The sequence below is a fragment of the Mirounga leonina genome, unplaced genomic scaffold (genome assembly GCF_011800145.1).
Source record: "Mirounga leonina isolate KUSES-001 unplaced genomic scaffold, KU_Mleo_1.0 Mir_173, whole genome shotgun sequence".
NCBI classification, from domain to species: Eukaryota; Metazoa; Chordata; class Mammalia; order Carnivora; family Phocidae; genus Mirounga; species Mirounga leonina.
Window position 1 is genome coordinate 57414314 of NW_023270447.1, and position 19327 is coordinate 57433640.

Consider the following 19327-nt stretch of genomic DNA (forward strand, 5'->3'; position numbering starts at 1 on the left):
CCCAACTAGTGTCATCCTGAGACCATGCTGTCTCACCTAGGATTCCGCCCCGTTTACCCACCTGAGCACTTTTCAGGCCCCAATGTCCATCACCGGAGCAGACTTCTGAAAGTTCTGATTTTGTGCTCTCACTTGCTGGTAGCCGGCTGACAGAGGCCCCCTCCCCTCTGCGGTTTATCCTCCCATATGTCACCTCGGATTCACTTCTCTGCACCTCCTACCTTGCAGAAAGTGGTCACTTTTCTATTTGTAGAAAATAGAGTTGCAGTTATTCTTTTCTTCAATCTCCAGTTGAATTGCACGTGATTTGATGGCTATCTAGCTAAATTCCTGGGAGCAGATGAAACTAAGTTCTCCTACTCCTCCACCATCTTGGACTATCGCCTATGCAGTATTTTTCATTTAATCCTTAACAGTAATCTGTGTGGTAGACACTATTACTCCTGTTTTATAGATAAGGAAATTAAGTATCAATTTGCTTAAGGCCCCATACCTATGATTTTAAACCTACTCTTCTCTAACTCCAAACTCCAAAGTTGTTTTGTTTTGTTACTGTTTTGCTCTATTGCTTACTGCTTATTTAATTTTTTTGGTGGGGTCTCATGGTGGTACATGGTTTGCTGCTTTGTGTTTTGACCATGCTGTGTCTACCAAAAAAACCCCAAAATTTTTTTTGGCTTTACATTAGGAAATAATGTTTCCAAATTGTTGTAACCCTTTCTAAGCATCATATTTAATAGGGATATAATAATCCATTAAATGAGACATAGCATTTGTTTACCTTACCCTTCTCTTCTTGTCAGAACTGAAAAGAACTTGTGAAGTTAGTTTCAATTTCTTAAATTACTTTTTTATTTTTATTTTTTAAAGATTTTCATTTTTAAATAATCTCAACACCTAACATGGAGCTTGAACTTACAACCCTGAGATCAAGAGTCACATGCTCTACTGTCTGAGCCAACCAGGCACCCCAGTTTCTTACTTTTTTTTTTTTAAGTGGGCTCCATGCCTAGCTTGAACTACACCTGCACTGATATCAAGAGTCGGATGCTTAACTGACTGAGCCAGTCAGGTGCCCCATTTTCTTACTATTTTAAATGTTGCTATGATGAACATCTTTTTGCAGAGATTGCATTTTTTTAGTTTTAGGATTATTTTGTTAGAGACTCAGAAATGGGAAGGCTAAGTCAAAAAGGTAGGAAAATGTTAAAGCTGTTGCTACATTGCTTTTTGAAAGAGTAAGGTTTTGCAGTCTTTTTTTTTTTTTTTTTTTTAAAGATTTTATTTATTTATTTGAGAGACAGCATGAGAGGGAGGAGGGTCAGAGGGAGAAGCAGACTCCCCGCTGAGCAGGGAGCCCGATGCAGGACTCGATTCCCGAACTCCAGGATCATGACCTGAGCCGAAGGCAGTCGCTTAACCAACTGAGCCACCCAGCGCCCCAAGGTTTTGCAGTCTTACCAGCTATATGTCTTACTATTTCACCAGTACTTTCACTCATTTTACTTTAATAAATACGTTTTGAACCTCTGTTTTGAGCCAGCTCTGAGAGACATCATGGCATACAAGATAACCTGTTGAAGACATCTTTGCCCTCACAGAGCTCATAGTGTAGTGGAGAAGACACACAGATAGTCAACTATAATATATTCTGTTGCCTCCTTTGAAAAGGACAGATACAGTTTGTTGTAGAAGCGCATAGGAGAGGTAGCTAACATTAGCAGTATTTTCGTACTGTATTATAATTACCCCATATTAAAATTGCCCTTTTTAAGATTTTGGGGGGGGGGCGAAGGGGAGGGAAAAGAACAAGCAGACTGTGCTGAGTGTGGAGCCTGATGCAGGGCTTGATCTCATGACCCTGAGATCATGACCTGAACCAAAACCAAGAGCCAGATGCCCAACTGCACCACCCAAGTGCCTAAAATTGCCCTTTTAAAAGGTGTGTGCTAATTTAGTCCAAAAATATCTTAAGCTATTCTTAATTTATATTTTATCAATTATTAATGGGTTCCACTTATTATTATTATTATTATTATTATTATTATTATTAAAAATGAAACTGGGGCCCCTGGGTGGCACAGTTGGGTAAGCGTCTGATTCTTGGTTTCAGCTCAGGTTGTGATCTTGGGGTCATGAGATCAGGCTCTCCATTGGGCACCATTTCAGTGTGGAGTCTGCTTGAGACTCTCTCCCTCTCCCTCTGCCCCCCCCCATCAATCAATCAATCAATAAGCAAACTTTTAAAAAGGAAAGGTACAAATGAAACTACACTGAAACTCTTTCTAACACATAGAAGTCAGATTTTGTCTGTCATTAATCTTAGGCTGAGAGAATACTCCAGACATAAGACCATCTAAATATCTAATTAATTCACATTGTTTCACAGTTTGTCTTAAACTTATTTTTTTAGTATAATCTATCACTCTCTACCAACTTCCAGCTTACCCAGCATTGGTATTTGCAAGGTTCTTTGCTGTTACTTTTACCTGGAATACTCTTTTTGACCTTTCTGCCTGCCAGATCCTCTTATCTATCCTTCAAAACTGAACTCACATGATACCTCCTTTGTCAAGGTTTCCTGGACCCCTCCCCAGAATATTGATGTTTTTAGTCAGAAGACCTTGTTCCTCGTAGATTATAGCACGTTCCTGTGATAGTCTATCCAGCAAGATCGTGAGCTTTATATATCTCTGAATCCTCTTTTCTTCTACCACATTTGTTGGGCCTCCCATGAGTCATTTGCTAAATTAGTGAAATCCCACCTATTTGGGTCATCACTGAAGCTTACAGTGAATGCTTTATTTCTTAGCACCTCTGTAGTATTTATTGTCACTAATTATGGTCTTGTATTGTTATCTTTTAACACATATGAGTATAATATATAACTGGTATGCTTAAAGTTCATAAGGCAGTTGTTTAGAATTTAAGGTACATTGTCCTATAGAAATAGTGTTAGAAATTAGTTTAGTATTCCAAGAAAGTACTGTATAATTCTTACAATCCACACTGTTCCCCCTAGTTCTCTATACCACCTATTCTTTGTCATTGTACCTATTTGAAAACTTATTTCATGTTTCAGTTCTGGACTTCAGGAGTAGGTCCTCCCTCAAGATGAGTAGCTGAGACAAGTGAAGGAAGATTTCCTTTCTTTTTTTTTTTTTTTTTTATTTAAGATTTTATTTATTTGAGAGAGCGAGTGTATATGAGCAGTGGGGGGGTGGGGAGCAGAGGGAGAAGCAGACTCCCCGCTGAGCAGGGAGCCCAGTGCAGGGCTTGATCCAGGAACCCTGGTACCATGACCTGAACTGAAGGCACACACACTTAACCTGAGCCACCCAGGTGCCCCAAAGATTTCCTTTCTGCTTTCCTGTTCCAGAACACTGCAGAGATTGGGCAGCAGAGCAATGAAAGAAGGTCCTAGACAACCCTAGAAATTGTAGGGAAGATGGAGATTGTGGTTTTAGTGTCTGGCACAGCCTCTATAGGCATATTTTCAATTCCTTTCAAATTCAAAACAGATCTTAAGTAGTCTCTTTAGTTGCTTTCTTCCTTTCTACTTATTAGTTGAAAACCCTATGTAGGATAAGTAAGAGGTAACTAATTGAGATTCAAACAGGACAGTAAAGTCAAGGTTGGTTTTCATTTTTAAGTAAGTTGGAATGATTTTTGAGCTTCCCTTAATTGTCAGCCTGTGACTCTCATATACAAACATAAATGGATTCTCATCATCCTTTTGTGACTGCCCATATAATGAGATTCTACCATAGTATATTTGTGCTCAAGGCTGTTAGGATTTGATTAGTGGAATGGCCTCCTTTTGCTTCTCATCTTTAATTACCCCGGTGTTTATATGCATTGGTTCTGAGTATTATTGATTTGTTTTGTTTTCAAAGTCATGTTGTTTCCCCTAACCCCATATTGAAACTAGCGAGCTATGTTACACAATGAAACTTGAAGAAACTTCTAAACTGATATTGACTGGTTTATGGATTTATATAGATTCTTTAGCTATTCTATAAAAGAAAATCTAATTCAGGGCGCCTGGGTGGCTCAGTTGGTTAAGCGACTGCCTTCGGCTCAGGTCATGATCCTGGAGTCCCGGGATCGAGTCCCGCATCAGGCTCCCTGCTCGGCAGGGAGTCTGCTTCTCCCTCTGACCCTCCTCCCTCTCATGCTCTCTGTCTCTCATTCTCTCTCTCTCAAATAAATAAAATCTTAAAAAAAAAAAAAATTTCAGGTGCTTCTCAGAATGAAAATACCTGGTCGTTATTTGGGTTTTATGGGGGTAGGGATACAGGAGTGGCTGGCATATATAGAACAGCTCCACTGGGTGATATGGAAGATCATATCAATGTTTTTGACCAGAATATAATGTTTACCACAACAAATGGTACACAAAGGATTCTAATTTTTAGGGAACAGAAAAACTGATAGCGAAATACAAGTTGTTGCATACAGTATAGTGAAACAGTGGTTGTAGAGCCCCAGGGAATAAGGCAGACCTGGTCTCAGCTTTTCAGTTCCTAGCTGTTCGGGTTAGGGAAAGCAGTTAAAAATCTCTATTCCTTAGTTTTTTCAACAGTAAAATCAAGATAATAGTACTTATTTCTTTTATTCGTTTAGTAAATATTTAATGAGTGCCTATTATGGACCAGGACTGTTTCCAGCCACCAAGGATATTGACCGGGGGTGGGGGTTTGGGGGGGGAATATGTTAAAAATCCCTGCCCTCATGGGGTTTCATGAAGGAGTTAGATGATAAATAAAAAAATGTGAGTTAAATATATGAACTGCAGTAAATGACACAAATGTGAAGTGTTGGAGAGGGGAGAATGAGGTCAGAATATTGGAAAGGGAAGACATCTCCAAGAAAGGTTTCTGTGAGGATTAAATGAGATACTGAATATTTAGCAGAGTGCCTGGCATATAATAAGGCATCAATAAAAATTAGCAGCTATTATTGTATTTATGGTATTAAGGAAGAACACAAGTCAATTAGTTAATGAGATAACACCAATCAAAAGTGGGCTGAAGATTATATCTAATGAAAGAAAATTAGTGTATACAGAGATACACACATTAGTCCATATCCAGAGACTGGTTGATGTTTTTCACTCATTACAAATGGAATCTCTTCAACTGTGAACAATTTAATATTCTGAGCTACTCACCAAAGCTTGTAAATGTTATATCATCAGATGTTTTTTCTGTTTGATTTTATTTTTGTTTTATTTTACCAAAATTGAATGGCTCTTATATTTTGGGGTGCTGTATTTGTCCTTAAAACCATGACTGATGTATAAATTTAGGAAAACTAGTTTGTGTTCCACTTTCAGTCTTTGAATCATGGATTACCTTCTAGTTTATCATATTTATCTCTTGAATGTATCTGAATCATTAAGACTTAGATGTTTGAGCACTCAGCTAAAAAAGCACCATGAAGTAAAGTGAAGACCTTTTGTTACTTTCATGGAGTGGAATACATTTGGAATAACATGATTTTGGTGCTCAAAATAAGATAAATGATGGCCTACTCTTTTGTGTCTTTCAGTGTGTTAGCATGCATCAGCCCTGAAGCAGTGATTTCTGGATTAAACTACATGTCATTTGCTAATGTTGGCATGAGTGGCTTAAGCCCCAGCGGTGTGGATTTGAGCATGGAGGCAAATGCTATAGCTCTGAAATATTTAAATGAAAGTCAGCTGTCACAACTATCTCTCACTCGATCAAACCAAAATAACTGTGACTCATCTTTTAGCCTTCTACATATTAATACAGACAGAAGCACAGTGGGGCTTAGTCTAATTTCACCAAACAACATGTCATTTGCAACCAAAAAATATATGAAGAGATACGGACTCATACAAAGCAGCGATAACAGTGAAGATGAAGAGGAGCCTCCAAACAATACAGATAGCAAGAGTGAACATTTATTGAATCAAAACCTTATATCCATACCTGAACAATTTGACTGTCAGAAAGAGCCTTCTAGGAATGCCTGTGAGATAATTAATTGTTATAACTGTGAATCCGTGAGCACCCACACAGATACACCAGTATTGAGAAATATTACAAATGAAGTTGTTCAGCCAAAAGCAACTCAGCAATTGAATGAAAACCCAGCTTTCTTATTAAAAAACCTTAAACCAAGTCCTGCAATGAACCTCCGAACTGGAAAAGCAGAGTTTACCCAACATCCTGAGAAAGAAAATGAAAGGGACACTCCAATTCTTCCCGAAAGTTTGAAACCTGAAACTTTAAAGCAAATGAGTAGTATGAATTCAGTAGGCACCTTCTTAGATGTAAAGCGGCTCAGACAGTTGCCAAAATTATTTTAAACCTTAAACTCACACCCTCCTGTTAGGAGGATGGGGTGTCTCTTGAAGAGACTTAGGGAAGCCAGAGCCTTTGGTAGTTGGGGGATGCCTAAGCATCCTAGGGGCCAGTCTGTTTTTGGTAGCAGCTGATTGTGAAGAGCTGAGCAGGTGACCTGATGATGGTCTGTGAGTTGGTGCACTTGTAGAGGAGGGTGAAGTGCTCTGTTCAAGTAGAGCTTGTTCAGCATCCCTGCAGTCTTTTTTAAACAAATCCTGAGATCAGTTATTTTGACAAATTTAGGTAAACCGGTACTATCCAACTCTGCATCTGAACTGCCCTTTTATGCTGGAAATTGTGAAAAGTAACTCCATTTTCCTAGCATGTTGCATCTCTGCATCTACCCAGGATCACCTGAAATAATGTAAAATAAACTTATCATGACCCTGACTAAATCAGCTAAATCAACCCTTATTGAATTTAAGGGGAAAGTTTTATTTTTAAAAATAACTTTAAGATCTTTTATACAATGAGTATAGATGTTCTCTTAATTAAGATGCACATTTGTTAAATTCTGTGGAAGTAAAGCTTTTGCAGTCTAGTGGGTTGATGTTAATGTAACATTTTTAGCTTATAGCACTAGCTATCACAAAATAAGAAAATGATTGAGTATGAGTGTGTTTTATAAACTTTGAATATTTCAAGTGTTTTCATATTTTTTAATAGAACTTAATAAAAATGTCTAGATTTACTGTTTTCCTCTATAGCATATCCTTCTCCCCTTGTTTTGAAAAAACTTTTTGACTCCCAAAAAGTTACAAAAATAATAACACAGTTCAGGTATACCCTTTACCCAGCAATCCCCAATTATAGTATTTTACATAACCATAGCAAATGATCAAAACCAAGAAATTGATATTGGGTACAATATTAGTAACTAAACCACAGACCTTTCAGGTTTCACAAGTTTCTACATGCACTCATTTATTTACTTTTTGGTGTATAACTCTATGAAATTTTGTCACTTACAGATTTGTATAACTTCCACCACAGTTAGCATACAGAACTGTTCACCACCACAAAGAACCTCCCTAGTGCTGTCCTTTTAAAATACAATCCGCGCCCACCCCCCAACCCTAATCCCTGACAACCAGTGGTCTGTTCTCCATCACTAGAATGTTGTCATTTTGAGGTTGTTAATATAAATGGCATCACAGTGTGTAACTTTTTGAAGTTGGTTTTCACTAAGTATAATGTCCTTGAGATCCACCCAAGATGTTAGCGTTGCTTCCCTTTTTTCCCCCACCTTCTTAAAATTAAGTTTTAAATTTTTATTTCTAAATATAATGGAAAAAGTCCTCACTCACTTGAGAGATAAAGCTCTTCTGCTGAAGTTAAGCTGTCATTGCCTTATATCCAAGTTTGATATGTAAGCTGGAAAGAAGAGGACTTTGGATCTCTAAATACCTTCCAACTCATCTGGGCCATCTGAGGGAATAATCTGATAGAACAGTTCCCAGTCTGTAAGCCAGAGGATAGTGACCTGGCGGCCCTCTGCTGGTCCCCCCTGGAGCCGGGACAGTTGCTGCCTGTTGCCCTGCAGCATTGCTCTTTCTGGTGAAAAGTAAGACATGGAGATGGCAATGACCATGAGTCTGTGTCTCCTTCTGTCTCCTTAGACATCATTTGGCACTTCAGTTTAATAAATAGCATAAAAACCCACTTAAAGGCTTCACTAGAGTCAACTTTTAAGAAACGGAATTGTCAACGCCACTTCAAGTGTGCTGTATTTAACCTTAGCCCTCAATACCTCACCCAAGAAGCCAACGTGGGCACAATTTCTATTGCACGTGTTTGAAAAACCTGAGAGAATGCTAGTGAATTAACTGACAGCCTCATTAACTATAACTATACCATTATCACTGGGAACCCTGTCATTTTCACACCAAACAAGAAGCTCTCTGTCTGAACAATAAAAACAACCTGAAGCTTTTTAGGCAAAATCTAATTCCATCCCTTCTGTTACCACATCTAATTTAAGGCCAATGATAAGACACTTAAGCAGTTTTGGAGACTGAATTTAGACTGCAGAGTAATTAAACAAAATGTCTCTTTCTACTAAATGCTTGTCTAGAGAAGAGGGACCATCACTGAAGCCTCCTCTGGAAAGTTTTCTAAGAATGTTTTACTGTGGGGGCACCAGGGTGGCTCAGTTGGTTGAGCATCCGACTCTCAATTTCAGCTCAAGTCGTGATCTTAGGGTGGTGAAATCGAGCCCGCTGTCGGGCTTCGCACTGTGCATGGAGTCTGCTTGAGGTTCTCTCTCCTCCCTCTGCCTCCCCGCCCCACCCCCCCCACCCCCGCCGCTGTCCGCATCCTCTCACGCTCACACTTTGTCTCTCAAAAAAAAAAAAATGTTTTACTGTGGGAAGTTATTTGGTAAATTCATGGCTATGGTAGGTTGCAGGCATCTTCAGGCAAAGCATGAGTGCTGAAAAAATTGGATTAAAAGACTTTGGATGATCGCCTCTCAAGTGATAACTGTCTGAATTCTTTTCTTTCATTCAGGCCCGCAGCATACCATTTATAGATACGTGGGTACTACTTCAAATGGAATAAAGAAATGATGGAGCTTCCAGTCCTCAGCTTCTGGAAAACAAACCCATTCATCTAGGTCTGGCCAATTGGCACTTCTGCTTTCACCAAACGTCCCCTCTCTCAACCTCTGAACACTATGCTGCCTCATCACTCTATGCTCACTTGTCCTCTGCCTTACCTTTACTGTGCTGAGCTGCACAGAAGTAGATGCAGACTTATTAGACATAAACCTTGCCTTTTGCCCGCTGTAAAGACTCTAGGGAAAACAGATACACCCTGGAAACAGTCATACCACAGTATGAGACAGATGAAAAGTTGAAAGGAGTGATCTAGACTGTAAGGAGCCACAGAAGCATAATCAGGACAGCTTCCATCTTTTTAGGACTTCCCATGTGTTCACGGGGTGCTATGCAGAGTACTCCATGTGCATTGATTGGTTCATTTAAGTGTCCTGGCTGACCCGAGCTGGTGATTGTCATTCTCATAGATGAGGGAACAGCCTGAGGGAGATAATTTACCCAAGTAAGTTGCTAGCAGAGATGTAAACTCAAGTATAATTCCAGAGCCCAAACTCTTACTAAGCCACTGAGAAATACAACTTCTCCGAGGCCTGAGGAATTCCGGAAGAGCTTCCTACAAGAAACATCTTGAGCTGAATGAATGATTCCAAATACTGCAGTCAATGCTGTTTTGAGTATGTGCTGTCCTCCAAGCTGTAATGCCTTATTTGGCCCCAGGAAGGAGTCCCCTGGCCCTTGAGCCAAGACCAGAAATTACTATTTTTTACTCAACAGTCCTGAAGTAGGCAACCCCAGCTCTGTTAATGTTAAAGAGTTCACCTCAATGATTTTACATCATGGTAGTCAACTGAGTCTACTGCATGGGCTCCAGAAAATTAGAGGAAGAAAAGAATTTTCTGTGCCTTTATTTTCTAGATGTTATGAGGGCAGAACCTTTCCTAGCCTCCTAGATTAACTGAGAGGGCTTTGTGCCTGCAAAAGAAATTTAATGGTAGGGCTTAGGTTTGCAGACTGCTTCACACTTTCCAAGTGCTTTCTGACCTACTTCCCCATATAATCCTCACATCCAAAACCAGACTGAAATATGTACGGCTCCTTTTACTCATGATGAGAAAGACACAGATAAGGTACAACTGGGTCAAGGTAATACATTTACAGTTAACAACCAGGACATCAGCCTTGTGTTCTTCCATAGTATCCAGCCCAGCAACAGCTTCTTCCTCCATTCTTCCTCTCCCCACCAGCACCTGTTTCACTCCTAATCATTCAGCAGGTATCCAGTGTTGATTCTGCTGGGCACTCAAACTAGAGGCTGAGCATAAGGTGATTAACAGGACAAACTTGCCTGTGTAGGATCTCAATCTAACCAGAGACAGACATGCAAACATTAGCACTACGGTAGGTCAGCACTGATAATAAAACTCTATAACGTGTGAAGCTATATTAAGAGGAGCTGGGAGGTGGGGTACTTCTGAGGATGTTCTAGATTTTTCCAGAATCTTGCAGGAAGAATAGGGACGAGAAGGGGAAGAAATGGCATTTCTGATAGAGGGAACAGCTTGTTGGGAAGCAAGGAGATAGGAAGAGGCGCAGCATTGGAGGAGGGAGTTGGAGTCAGGAAACCAAAGGGAGAAAATATGCAAGTAGAAAGAACACTGAGTCAGCAACAGTTGGGTTCCTCTTGTTGCTCTGCCCCAAATTCTATGACTTTGGGCAAGTCACCTCTTATCACTAGGCTTTTATTTCCCAATTTTTGAGGTGAAGGGTTAGCCTATCTGGCATTCTGTGATTATGAAACAATGATGCAGAAATACAGGGTGTGAGGAGTGGTTTGCAAGTCCAGAGGAGGGAGAGGCTTCTGCAAGAGACAGCATTGGAGTTAGGACTTGAAGGATTTTGAAGGATTTCCACAGTCACAGGTGAGGAAAAGGAGATTTCCCTACTTTTTATGATGCTTAGTATATTTCACAATTTAAAAAGGAAAAGAGTTCCGTTTTCTCCACCAAAATGTGGAGTGATATCTGTTCTAAGGGGTACCAACATGTCTTTCTCCAGCTCTGAATTATATAGTCTCTGTTTTTAAGGAGTTCAAAGTTCAGCATGGAAGGAAACCTCAAACCCACAAAAAGGGGCTTTAGGGTTTGGAAGCACAGGTGATGTTCCCTATCTCCTCCTCTCCATTCCCCAAACCGGAAATGTCTGGGTCGCAGAGAACATCCTCAGAGGAAATCCTGTTTTCCACTTCCTGGTCAGAGGCTGAACTCCAGGAAAGGGATGAATTTGGGGAGAGCTCTGTGTCCTGCCTCTTCATGGGTGGTCTGAGGCCAGGAGGATGAGAGGGACTAATTAAAAACACAATGGAAAAGATGATGTCAGGTATTCAAGGGTGTCGGAGCTTCAGGGCCCTCAGAAATCACTTGGTCCTCATGGTACAAATGAGGACACTGGGACCCTGAGAAGGGACTTGCTCAAGTTCACACAGCTTAGTAAGCACAGAGCTGGGACCGGAATTCAGGACTCTAGACCATACTGTCATATGCCATGGTATCTGAGTCAGTAAGTTAGGTATCAAGCAATAACCTAGGCCCTTCCTATTTTCCTTTATACCATAAAGGAAAAAAACCAAAACGGGAGTGTCTGTGCACACACACACACACACACACATTTCCCAGCCTTCTTGCTTTGCTCACATGGCTTCCTTTGCCTCCAAACCCTCCATGGGTTCAAAGCCCTGCGTGTATCCTTCAAAACACAGCTTAAAACCTTCCCTGCCCCACATCCCCTCCCCATCCTGCAGCAAATCTTCCCAGAATCCTGTTGTGAAAGTGACATTTTTCTCTTTCGACTTTACATAATCCTCTCTCTGGTCCTTTTCGTCCTCTTGTATGTTGGTTATGTGTACCCATGGCTGGGAGCTCCTCAAGGTCAGGGACCAGGTATGATCCCCTTGTCCAATGAAGAGTCACAGGGACAAGGTCTGCTGACCGTCCCTGCTATATCTGGGGCCTTCTGCTAGACCCCAGGGAGTATAACAAAGGAAGCAAAGGCACTGTCAGAGCCTACTGTGGTAAAAATGCATTTATGCATGCCCAGACACACATGTGCAAAATCCTGTTCATCCGCATCCATCTAAGTCCTACTCAGAACGTCATTTAGACCTCACAATAACCCTGTGAAGGGACAGTCAAGCAAACATGCCGTTTCACCTGCAAACACGCATAGTCCTCAGCGAAGTAACAACAGTTTAGTGAATACACCTGCTCTGTTCTAAGCCCTTTCCATTTGTTAACTTAGTCCCCACAACAAATGTTAAGAGGCAGATACGTTTATTATTCCTCATGTTTTGGGCTAGAACTTTGGAACAGAGAGGTTAAGTAACTTTCCCCGGGGTCACACAGCCAATAGGAAACAGGGATTCAAATCTGGGCAGTAACCTGAGCACTATGTCAGGATTCTCCCTGAAAGGAAGTGGAGACTCAGTGGTAAAGCGATGTGCCCAAGGTCACAAAGGTGAAGTCAGGATTTGAACTCAGGCGTGTCTAGCTTCAGAGCCCATATTCTCCTTTCCTTCCCCTTTTTCTCCTCCTCTTCCTCCCTTGGTGCCAGCAGGGACTTGAAGGAAGCATGTCTTTCAGTTCCCTAAAGCCCATGTTCCTACCGTGATAAGATGATACAATGTCATAGATGCTGGTTGGAAGGGGAGCAGGTACATGGACCATAGCTGAGTCACTCCCGGTGAGTGGCTGGCTCCAAACCCCCAGAATCACCCTAGAGAGGCCTGCGCTGTGACTCTCGAAGCCTCCTCCCCACCTGCTCTCTCCTCCCCACGGAGTGCAGAGTACCTGCGGAGCCCAGGTGTCCAGGAGCCCCATCCCCATGAATGCCTGCATTTCCTGGGCTGCCTCAGGAAGGGGCTGCGACTCACAGCTGGCATATTTGTGGAACCATTTCTCTCTCCTTGTAAGGGCCATATGGGATGCACTTGCACATTCTCCGCGGCTGGTTTCTAGGGCCAGGAGGGCTGGCCAGTCGGGCTTCCTCTAAGTTCATGGGCCAGGTTCCTGCTGGGTGATGTCCCTCTCCCTCGATTTCTTTCTCCAGTTCTGTTACTCTTCTTCCTTCAACATACAATTGCAGGGCTGCTACTCTGTCTCTATGATATGCTGGGGCATAAACAAATCAGACCCGGTCCCTGTCTCCAAGGGGCTCGTTGGGGTACAGAATCCCCCTGATATATGTGGTCGGCACCATGTTGGAGGGATGTTTAAGGGACACAGGAGAAAAAGCTGGAGGCAGGTACTTCTGCTCTCCTGGAAGTCCCAGGGCAGCCAAAGTCCTTGGCTCCCTTGGTCTGCCTAAGGAGATCTACTTGGTGTTCACCCGGCCCCCCACACCCTGCCACCCAGTGCAGCAGGACCCCCCAATGTACAGTCCTGGGGAAACAAGACTATGGTGGGACTGACCTGGGAGAAGCAAAGTACCCAGCCTCGTGCTGCCAAAGATCAGAGATCGTGGATATGATTCCAGTTGGCTCCTTTCCATTCTCCTGAGCCTCATAGGCACCAGCCTCAGCTCCTGGCAGGCAGCCCAGATGGGCTCTGAGTCCTCTTACATCCCTGGCAGCCCCCACAGGGCTCACAATTACTGTTCAAAAGCATTTGTTTAAAATGAACAAACAAGCAGGAGCCATGCACACTATACAGATGAGGAAACTGAGTTCCAGAGAGGGTGGATGACTGCTCTCCCACCACAGCTTTTAGTAATCGAATGAGAAGGAAGCCAGATTTCTTAACCTAGTGCGGAGCATGCTATCTAAGAAAGGGGATAGATGTCCAGGCACCTACAATGTTGTCTGGCATAAACTAGACACTTAGTAAATGTGGAATCAAAGAATGAATGAAGCTGGGTGGGCATGCATTTTGGATAGCCCTGGCCCACCGTTCTTGCCTTATCCACCACAAAGCCCCTTCATATAACTTGAGTGACAGTCACACTGAGCTTCTCGCCATCCCCATAGGTACCCTTTCTCTTCCCACCGCTGGGCCTTTGCACCTGCTATTGTACTTCCCCACATGTGCCCGGGCTACCACAGTCCAAGATAGATGACACCAGTTTTGTAAAGTCTAGTCTGACCCTTCTCAGTGAGAATACTCACCCCTCCCCCCACACACAGTCTCTCCTGGGTCTCAGAACCCTGAGATCATGATCTGAGCCGAAGGGAGATGCTTAACCGACTGAGCCTCCCAGGCGCACCTTTACCCCCATTTTAGAGATGAGGAAACAGAGACAGGGAAAAGTGCAGTAGCTTGCGTAGGGCCACCAGCTACCAAGTAGTTGAGGAGGAATTCGAGGCCCATGGGGTCGACAATCAATCATGTATTCTTATCCAAGCCATTAGGCTCAGTCCTGTGAGTGGGTTCCGGGCTGGACACACAGAACCCAGGCTGCACAGAGCCATGCAGGCAAGAGGGCCTCCTGACGTGGCTTTTCCTGGTGACTCAGAGTTGTGTGACAGGGCCCGGTAGGCCTGTGTGTCTCCTTCATGGTGTCTTTAAAGAACGCTCCCCTTCCCCTTCACTTTCCCTGCTCCCCTTTCATCGCTCCCATGCTGCCGCCCCAGAGAGCCGGCGGACCGGCTACCACTCCATCAGTCCGACTCGCTAGGACGGGCAGGGAAGCAGACTCCTTGCTTCTACGGGTACCTGTGGGGGAACTGGAGTTGTCACTGAGAGCCTGAGTGGAGACCCAGAAAGAGGAAGGAGGCAGAGATGAGAGCCAGATGAAAGACAGAGACAGAAAGAAGAGCAGACCCAAAGCGCGAGAGCTTGAGATAGAGACAGCAGGGTGAAAGAGATGATAAGAGATAAAAGGAAGACAGATCCTGTGGTCCCCGTGCCCCATCCCTATTAGAGAGGGGGAAACTGAGGGTCAGAGGAAGTGACCCTACTTCCTGGCAGATGTGTCTGTCACTTTTGCAAGCACCATCAATTCGGTTCCTCTCCGGTCCTCAGATATCTACCGCTGCTTGTCCGCCTGGCCCTAAGCAGCGAGCGTCGGGCTGTCAGACTGTCCCGGAGGGCCCTGGGGCATGCTAACGAGGACAGCAAGGGCAGGGGGGTCAGCGCAGGATGGATCAGCGACGGCGTCCTGGACAGGGTAAGACCGAAGCCAGGCCACACAAAATGTGATCAACTTCACTGAGGCATGATTTATACACAATAAGATGCACCCATTTGAAGTGTACAGATTTTTGACACACATAGGCTCGGATAAGCAGCACCATGAATCAAGATATAGAATATTTTCATTCCGCAGAGAGTCCCCTGTGCCTCTCTTGCTGTCATCTCTCCTCTACCACCACCCCTGTTCTGAACTCTGTCCTTATAGCTTAGCTTCGCCTTTCCTAGAGTTCTCTATAAATGCAATCACACACAAATATTCTCTTTTGTGCCTGTCCTCCTTCACTGACCATAATGTTTTTGAGATTATTTCATACTCTTGCATGTATCAGTGGTTTGGTTCTTTTTTATTGCTGAGTAGTATTCTATTGCATGAACGTACCACAATTTGTTTATCCATTCATCTGTTGATGGGCATTTAGATTGTTTCTGGTTTTTAGCTGTTATGAATAAAGCTTCTATGAATATTGTATCCTAGAGTTATTGGGGATATATATTTTTCAATTCTCCCCCAAGTAAGAGTATGTCTGTAAACTGTATGTTTATAAGGAACTGCCAAAGAGTTCTTCAAAGTGGGTGAGTCATTTTTGCATTTCCCTTCAACGTATGAGAATTCCAGTTGTTCCACATCCTCACCATTAGAGAGACCAGTGGGGAGGGGCAGAGAGTGGGAGAGAATCGCAAGCAGACTCCATGCTCAGCGTGGAGCCCGTCATAGGGCTCGATCTCATGACCCTGAGATCATGACCTGAGCCGAAATCAAAAGTCAGACACTTAACCGATTGAGCCTCCCAGCCCTATTGTCAGTCTTTTAAATTTTAGCAATTCTAGTTGGTGTGTCATGGGTATCTCATTGCAGTTTTCCTTTACATTTCCCTAATGTAAATTTGAGCATCTTTTCATGAGATTTTTATCTATTTGTTTTTAACTTTTAGGGTGACAGGAGATTTATTTTTTATTTTTTTTTAAAGATTTTATTTATTTATTTGACAAAGAGAGACACAGCGAGAGAGAGAACATAAGCAGGGGGAGTGGGAGAGGGAGAAGCAGGCTTCCCGCCGAGCAGGGAGCCTGATGCGGGGCTCGATCCCAGGACCCTGGGATCATGACCTGAGCCGAAGGCAGATGTTTAATGCCTGAGTCACCCAGGCGTCCCACAGGATTAATTTTAATGGTTAAAAACTCCGACTTGAGGAGGTGTCAGGGCTTCCCCCTTCCACTTCCATGTGGTCTCTAGTCCTTGCTCTGAAAGAAGCCTCATGCTGCCAACAAGGAGGCCTGAGACGGAATTCCCAGCTGAAATGTGGGGAGAGTCATCCTGTGCTGCCAAACCCCAGCACTGCTGTCACAACTCCCGGGGAGAGAAAGGGCGTCACTCTAATTCCACGCTTCTCGAAGTGGACCATCAGCATCACCTGGGAACTTGTTAGAAAAGCAAATTCCCAGGCCCCACCCCAGGTCCGATGCATGGGAGACTTTGAGAGTGAGGCCCAGAGGGGTCTGCATCTCAACAGGATGTCCAGGTGATTCTGATGCTCACCCAACTCTGAGACCCACTGCTCTGGTTTGCCACTGTCGTCTGCAGGAAAGGCCACCAGAAGATCATTGAACGTGTTAAGAAAGCACTGTGCTTCCTAATGCGTTGAAGCCAGGGCCCTTTCCCTGACCCACACCTCTCCCAGGAGCATTCGGAAGACCAGGGATGCTCCCCAGACAGATGGAATGGTTAGTGACTTAACTCTGTCCTCGCAAGCAGAGTTGCCCAGATAGCTCTGCCATCAATGGTTTTGCTTCTAGAGCTGTCAGAGAAGGACAGAGCACGTGTACCGCCCCCAACCCTCTGGCTAGCAAATAGTTGCCGGTGGTCACTCACACAGGCCCCGGGCCCTTGGGTACACGCAATACCTGTGGGCGGGACCCTTGGGCCGCTGGGGGGCGGGGCGCTCCATGTCCTGAGCGCCTGCTGTGTTTGCCTGCACCGCTCCCTGCTTCTGCCTCTCCTCTGCCATGTCCTCTATGGTAACCCTGCCGGGCTGCTGGCATGACCCCAACTTTAGAGATGAGGCAACAGGCTCAGCTCACCCATTGTCCCTCAGCTGGTCGGCACCCACATTGGCTTGGACCAGATGACCTCTTCATTCCTGCTAGCTATAATGGTGTATTTGCTACACCAAGAAAACTACTTCAAAATCGTGGACACTTTGGATAACACCGGGATTATGTCCCAGTTTAAATCCCCTGTGACCCTGGGGCGCCTGGGTGGCTCAGTCGTTAAACATCTGTCTTCGGCTTGGGTCATGATCCCAGGGTCTTGGGATCAAGCCCCGCATCAGGCTCCCTGCTCCGCGGGAAGCCTGCTTCTCCCTCTCCCGCTCCCCCTGCTTGTGTTCCCTCTCTCGCTGTGTCTCTGTCAAATAAATACATAAAACCTTTAAAAAAAATTAATCCTGTGATGAGAACACTCTGATGTATAGACAATGATGACCTCCCTTCTACAGACAGGAAAGTGAAACACAGAGATGGAGTCACTCAACCAGCAAGTGGGAGAGCAGGGATGCGCAATCCGGACTGCCCCTGGAAGCAACAGAGCCTCAAGCCCGACTGCCCGGGGCCTGAATCCCGGCTCCACCACTCACCAGCTGGGTGTTCTCCGCAAAGTTGCTCAAACTTTCTGTGCCTTAGTTGGCTACCTACAAAATGGAGGTAATGGCAGCCACTACACTGAGTTGTTGTAAGGATTAATTGAATTAATAATACTTTTGAAGTGCTTAGGACAGTCCCCGGTACATTGTACCACCTCATAGATGTCTTGAAAGGAAACCTGGCTGCCCACCAGCGTGCAAACCCCCTGCCTCCCCTCCAGAGAACAAGCTCCAGGGAGAAAGCTCAGAGATCAGCTAGAACCCGGGACTGGGTAGGCGGAAACACTTGAAAAAAATTAAAGCCTCAAATTTGGGGGTTAGGAAGAACCCAGCCTTTGGTAGGGGTAGGGACGGAGGTGGGGGACAGGTCGGAGGCCCCAAACCTGGCAAGGCTGTTCCCTCCAGGCGGCTCCCCTCCAGGACCAGACTCCAGACTGACCCGTCTAGGTCCCAAGCTCCCCTCCTCCCTACAGCCCCCCCCCCCCCAGCCCCAGCTCTGGCGCTCTGGGTTTCCTGCCCGCCCAAGGCCCCTGCTTGGGGCGGGCGGAGGAGGGGTGGCATTTCCTGGCGGGCCGTGGGCCACGTCACTCCCTCCTGGACGCTCGGACAGCGCGCTGACCGACAGGCACCAGATGCTATTTCGGGCGGCGCCCCGCTCAGTGCGCAGTTTCCGTTTTTCCACCGACCGTCGGAAACAGGGCTTGGGGGGAGGGTGTAGACGTCACGAACCCCCAGCTCCAGGCGCAGGGGGGTGGGGGACAGGTCCGGGATGGCTGCCAGACTGTCACAATCTGGAGCTTTGCGAGCAGAGGGGGATGGTGAGTGTCACCTCCCCAACCTGCCACCGACGTCTGGGCACACTCTCTGCCATGGGGCTGGCTCACAAAAACCTTGCCACCTGTCCCTTGTTCCTTCCCTACAGCCTGGTAGGACCTCAGACACCTAAAGTCAAGGAATTCAAAACCCCTTGGCCTCCAGACCCCCATCTCCAGGACTAACACCAGCGGTCTAGGCAAAGGAAAGCCAGAAACCCAGAGCGTTCCTGGATTTCTCCTTCCCCCTCATCCCCCAAACCATATTCTTACAAACCCAATTTTGTATCCTAAATACATGCCTCAGTCCAACACCCTCCAATTGGATCACTGTATGGTGTCAGAACTAGTCTTCCCATTTCCCACCCACCCACACCCCTTCTCCACCTTGCAGCCAAAGAGTTTCCGGAAATGCAAATCTGATCCTATATAGGACACAGTGCCCACCCTCAAACCAAATAAACAAAATGGTTCCCCCCTAAATCCTTTAAATTGACCTCAGGCTTGCTCCAGCCACGGTAGACTCTTTTCTGTTCCTTGTATGAAATTAGGGCCCTTCTGCTTCAGCCCTTGTCCCACGTGGAAGGCTCTAGATGTTCACTCTTCTACTCTCCCTCAGATCCCACTCTTATTTTTTATTTTTTTATAATAAGGATTTTTTTTTAAGGATTTTATTTATTTAATTGACAGAGAGAGCACAGGCAGGGGGAGTGGGAGAAGGAGAAACAGGCTCTCCGCTGAGCAGGGAGCCCGATGCCA

At 44.8% G+C, this 19327-nt stretch overlaps 1 protein-coding gene across 1 annotated transcript in view; it reads left to right on the forward strand.

The window, feature by feature from the left end:
- STIL (STIL centriolar assembly protein) overlaps positions 1 to 7030 on the forward strand; it is a 77013-nt gene extending 69983 nt beyond the window's left edge. The window contains exon 17 of the mRNA XM_035018617.1: positions 5554 to 7030. Within this exon, the coding sequence (XP_034874508.1) occupies positions 5554 to 6340 (787 nt within the window). The 3' untranslated portion in view covers positions 6341 to 7030. The remainder of the gene's footprint in view (positions 1 to 5553) is intronic.
- The last annotated feature ends 12297 nt before the right edge of the window (positions 7031 to 19327 follow it).